The sequence below is a fragment of the Perca fluviatilis genome, chromosome 6 (assembly GCF_010015445.1).
Source record: "Perca fluviatilis chromosome 6, GENO_Pfluv_1.0, whole genome shotgun sequence".
NCBI lineage: Eukaryota > Metazoa > Chordata > Actinopteri > Perciformes > Percidae > Perca > Perca fluviatilis.
In genome coordinates this window covers 27,451,685-27,457,426 of record NC_053117.1, presented here as the reverse complement: position 1 = coordinate 27,457,426, position 5,742 = coordinate 27,451,685, and the positions used below count along the sequence as shown (strand labels likewise).

The 5,742-nt window shown below is 41.3% G+C and overlaps 1 protein-coding gene across 1 annotated transcript; it reads left to right on the top strand.

Moving 5' to 3' along the window:
- The first annotated feature begins 1,484 nt into the window (after window positions 1-1,484).
- Window positions 1,485-5,278, top strand: LOC120560053 (granzyme A-like). The gene is made up of 5 exons (XM_039802159.1): window positions 1,485-1,635; window positions 1,834-1,969; window positions 2,201-2,336; window positions 4,287-4,556; window positions 4,671-5,278. Exons 1-5 carry the CDS (start codon window positions 1,572-1,574, stop codon window positions 4,827-4,829), a joined length of 765 nt encoding a protein of 254 aa, XP_039658093.1. The 5' UTR covers window positions 1,485-1,571; the 3' UTR covers window positions 4,830-5,278.
- Window positions 5,279-5,742: the final 464 nt, after the last annotated feature.

The following is a 5,742-nucleotide window of genomic DNA, read 5'->3' as shown; positions in this document are numbered from 1 at the left end:
ATGACATACGCCTGTCCATACCATAACCCCACCACCACCATGGGCCACTCGATCCACAACGTTGACATCAGCAAACCGCTCACCCACACGACTGCCATCTGACCTGTACAGTGAAAACCGGGATTCATCCAGGAAGAGAACACCTCTCCAAAGTGCCAGACGCCATCGAATGTGAGCATTTGCCCACTCAAGTCGGTTACGACAACAAACTGCAGTCAGGTCGAGACCCCGATGAGGACGACGAGCATGCAGATGAGCTTCCCTGAGATGGTTTCTGACAGTTTGTATGATTTTGTTCAGTGTATCTCAACAGCTATTGGATGGATTGCTGTGAAATTTAAAATAGACATTCATGTCACCCTCGGGATATCACTGTAACAACTTTGGTGGTCCTCTGACTTTTCCTCTACCACCACCATCAGGCCAATTTGTTCAGTGTTTAGGTTTAGGAAAAACTAATAACATTCCCATCAACATCAGCTGAACTAAGGTAATTTAGTTCAATTGCTAAATATCTATAGTTAAATACAGTAAATGGGCAAAACAATCTACAAATCTACTGTAAATAAGTGGGTGTCCTTACTGCTACTGTTTAGCGTAGAGTTGCCATTACCTTGTATCTCACGTTATGGCCCCGTAGCAGACATTTTTGTAAAAATAGGCTAACGATTGTGTCATAACCACGCGACTTACTGTCGCATAGTAGAGGAATTACCGTATAGTACAGGAGACGCTCGCAGGCAGTTTCCACTTACATTAGCTATTTAAGTTTAATTACTAATGTTAACTAGCATTTTAGTTAGCAATAATTAGCCTGTGCCCATGTTATCGCCTTACATATACCTACGCTCTCTGTCCCTGCAAGATTGGAATGATTGAGATTTCTCTTGGCACAGCTACCAGAAGATTTCAGACAGGTTGCACACGTCACATATACGTTGTCTCTCTCATTTACGCAGTAACGCTCAGCCATCGCCGGAAAAGTGCTTCTAATAGACTTCACTGGTCTCCGTGGAAATCTACGGCGTCACATTGTCCATTTAACTGTCTATGCTCCCAGACCCTGTTTTGTGAGAAAATAATATGATCAGCAATGTTTGAATGAATGTAAAAAGGATTTATAGTAATCTGAATGCGGTAGTATGTTTTTTTCCAATGTACAACATACTAAAAACTCCCTAGCTCCCATAACGTCTTGGCCTACTGCCAAATCAACCCATATGTTTCACTTTCTCATGATTTCCTCTGAATCATTACATGACATTATTACCACACACTCATAAGTGTAGCTGAAAGGCTTGACAACTGAACCGTCTGCACCCTGATGATGTGACCTGCATCACATAAGTAAAAACATAAAAAATGGTAAAATGACAAAACCTGTTACCACAAGGCTTCTAAATGTAGATTGGACACTTTGATGATTGGATCATTTCTCATGTCATGCTTGCATTCATTGTGCTGACTTGCATTTCCATGGTAAGACCACATCCTTCGAGCTGAACACATAAAGACGTGTGTGCATCGAGGTGGGTTTCAGAGCATCACATCAAACAGAGAGATAAGAAGAAATGGTCTTTCCGAGGGAGTTCAGCGTTTTTATCGCTTGTGTGGTTCTCCTCATTGTCCAGTCGAGTGAGTAACATGTTTTTTATATCCCAGTAATTTACTTTGTGATATCTTGCTGATTCATGTAAACATGCTGAGAAATGCTAAAAGTAATGCTGCAGCCGGTGAAGAGTGATGTGTTTTCAATTATTGACTAATTGATGTAGCTACTTGATGTAGCTACTTTTTTTGTTAAATTGATTAACTGAGTGTATTCTGTTTTAGGTCATGGTTCTGAGATTATTGGTGGGAAAGAAGTGCAGCCCCACTCGCTGCCTTTCATGGCTCTGATGGAGAGTCCAATTTGTGGAGGGATCCTGATCAATCCAACATGGGTCCTGACTGCTGCCCACTGTGCTAAGTAAGAACATACAAACATTTCTTAAATTGTCAAATTTCAGAATATGCACAAATCACTCACATGAAGAAACCAGCCCAAGTAGGGAAAAAAGCACTATCCTGACATTATATGTGATCATGCACATGACGCAAACGTGATAAAGTGATAATTTTTTCATTCATTTATGCACTCTTGCCTGTTAAACTCTAGTCCATGTGAACTAATAACATCTTGTGTTTCCTGCTCTTGCAGCATTAAAAAGGTGTTTCTGGGGGTGCACTCCATCAAAGAAATGAAAAAAGATTCCACGCAGGTCAAGGTTAAGCGCCTTTTTCCTCATCCCTGCTATGATGCAACAGATAAGGTCAATGACCTCATGCTGCTCAAGGTACGGTGACATTAAAAAGTAACGGAGTGTCTATTTGCACCCCCGGTACGAATAGCCTCGGCCACACAGCTGAGCTATTCACACCCTGTGACGTAACAACAAAAAACGTTGCTCGCGTGCACCGAAATCATGGCGGACGTTCATCTTCCATGACCGCAGAAACTGGCATATTAGGAAAGTTTTGTCTCTAAAGTTTATAATAATTGATTTTCTAGCGGAAAATGGATACTACAGTTGCGCTTTCTGTCTTCAGTGAAAGCATACAACCGTTAGTTTGTTAGTTAGTACCATAGGTTAGTACCTATTTTTTGTATACAGTATGGTTACCTAGCAACCGCGGCTTGAAGACACCAAGTCGTAAAAAGTTGTATAACCTTCTGTAAGAGTTGCTAGGTTAGCGGTTAGGACCGTTAGAACACTGAGCTTTGGTCTGGGAGTCAGGAGTTCGATTCTCTAGAAAGGCGGTCTTGTTTTTTTCATTTTGGATTAGATAATTTGCATGCAATTGCGCAAGTCAGGGCCCCGCAAATTAGTTTTTGGTTTGGTTCGAACTAACCTTTAGAAAACCAAAAACTAACATTCCCCAACGTTCCCTAAACGTTCTGTGTTAGTGGGGAACGCAAATTTTTTTTGCAGGGTGGTAGGGGAAGACTCATGAATATGCCTGCTCTGGTTGGGTTGGTTAGGTTTAGGCAAGAGAAGTGGGATTGGTTATGGTTAGGGTAAGAATGTGAGGGCGATAATATTCCAAAAAGGTGTAATACATGAGTAGTATGGATAACTGTGTGTAACTATATGCCAAGGTACTGTAAATGCACAGGGGTGCAAATAGCATACATTGATATTTGTACCAGACGGGGTATTAATAGAACACATTGCTGTGTGCACCGGCTGGGTACGAATAGCATTCATTTCTAATTGCACCAGGGTACGAATAGCATACACTGCTAATTGTACCAGGGGTGCAAATAGCTTCACCCTTAAAGTAACCAGTAAGAAGCAAAGATGCAACAATCTGCAATCTAGGAAAGTGGTTCAAGATGATTGAGAAACATATTTGGAGCATTTTGTTTGAACTCAATATGTGCTTTTTGAATATGTTTAGGCAGGAAAGAAAGTTGCCAAACCGCAAAGCAAATTTGCTCTAAATCAAATTATTGCCAATGCAAAGTCAGGCCGCTGCTTATCTTAACAGCTTATCAGTTCCCTCCAAACGTGGATAATATCCAAAATCAAATCAAAGTGACTTGACAATCTGCCCTCTAATGTCTGTATAGCTATGAGTTTTTGTTTACCCATAACAATAAAAATGTTTTGAGTGTCCAATAGAAGCATTACATTCGATACAGTACATTTTTGTGAAAGTGGAAAGATTTTTACAAGCAGTAATAGGCTGCTGTAAGTACAGTATATGAATGACAAGTACATGATAAAAGGTACAAAAGATTTAAACAAAGAAAGAGCACAAATACATAAGAAAAAGGATACAAGCTTTCAGTCTGTCCTATTTTGAGACAGTCAAACAAATCCAGGATGGGCTCGACATGTGAGCTGGTCAGGGACAGGCAAAGGCAACAGGTCATAATCAAGGAACAGGTAACAGGGAAAACAGGAGCCGATCAGGCATATGAGAGCAAAAGGTCTGGTTATATACTGCAGGGCTGATGGGAAAGTGGAAACAGCTGAGCAGGTGAATGAGAGAATGACTGGTGGAAAGGTCTGAGGGCATTTGGTGGATGGATGGAGGATGGCAAGTCTAGAGAGATCTTTGGAAATGCATGGGCCTGGGGGAAGTGAGATGTGGCTTGAGACTTACTGAGTAACATGAAAACAGCTGAGGCAGACATTGTGACACGCATTCATGGAAACCTACTTTTCTTGTGCCGTGACTAGTGCTGAAGGCAACGTACAGACAGTCAGCATCAATAAATCCTTTTTTTTAAATTTCAGCTGGACAAACCGGTGAAGCAAACCAACACAGTGAAAGTTCTCAAGTTGGGTAACACCGTCAAAGATCCAGCAGCTGGCACCAGCTGTCTTGTGGCTGGATGGGGAAAAACAAACAACGGTAAAATGTCAGATGTCCTGATGTCTGTCAATGTGACTGTGATCGACAGAGTGAAGTGCAACTCTCCTGAATGCTACGGCCTTAAACCTGTTATCACTAGCAGCATGATATGTGCTGGATCAGATGGCAAAAAGAGTGCTGATACTTGTCAGGTACGTACTATACATTTTGTTTTTTTTTTTTTTGTGCAGGAAGTAAACAGCCTGTCACAATCTTCACTGCTATGTATGTGCCTAAAAATGACATGTCATGTATTTATTCTTTAGGGTGACTCAGGAGGACCACTGCTGTGCAATGGAGCGCTCATTGGTGTCACTTCATTTGGAAAGAAGTGTGGCGACAAAGAAAAGCCTGGAGTGTACTCTTTTCTCTCAGAAAAACAACTAAATTGGATCAAAACAACAATGAAAAAGTCTGAAATATAATGAGACTTCTCTATTAATTATTCAGTGTTCTTGACCATGTTAACCATTTAAACCACATCTCTCTTTGTACTTTATGCTCCATTTACTTCATCCTCATTTGATACCAGTATATGAAAAGCATTTACATTATAATGCTGTACACCAAAGAGCTATCTCTTTTAAGATGAAAGAAAAACACAAAGTGACATTATTCAACCTGTCAACCAGACAGATTTACCACTTCCTGCATCAGAAGCTTGAATTGACATCGAGGCGTCAGCTAAAGTCTTGTGGAAAGATTTTGTGATGAAGGTTTATTCTCGGGCAGGCCTCAGTATTTGCTCATATTAATCCATAATATTACTGCTTGAAAATTACATTTTCTACTGTCTTAAAGGTTCCATGGTATGACATTTTCACTTTATGAGGTTTTTTAACATTAATATGCATTCCCCCAGCCTGCCCATGGTCCCCCAGTGGCAAGAAATTGCGATAGGTGTAAACCGAGCCCTGGGTATCCTGCTCTGCCTTTGAGAAAATGAAAGCTCAGTTGGCCCAATCTGGAAGGTTACCTCCCCTTTCTCTGCTTTGCCCGCCCAGAGAATTTGGCCCACCCATGAGAGAGAGACATCATGGCTTCCAAACAAGCAAAGTGGCAGTTGGTCAAGGCCACACCCCCACCCTCCACCTTGCCCCCCACTCGCCTCCTCAAAATCTACAGACACAGAAATGGCACATACTAAGGAAAGCTCATTGTGGCTGTAATTCTGCACCAAGGCTGAATTTCGGGAAAGAGACTTCAGATACAGTATTAGGGGACCACTAAGGTCTATATAAAGGCATCCAAAGAGCAGCATGTCATGGGACCTTTAAGGGCAGAGACAAACCTATTGATTTAGTTTTATTTGTACTATTGGGTCTCTCACAAGGCATC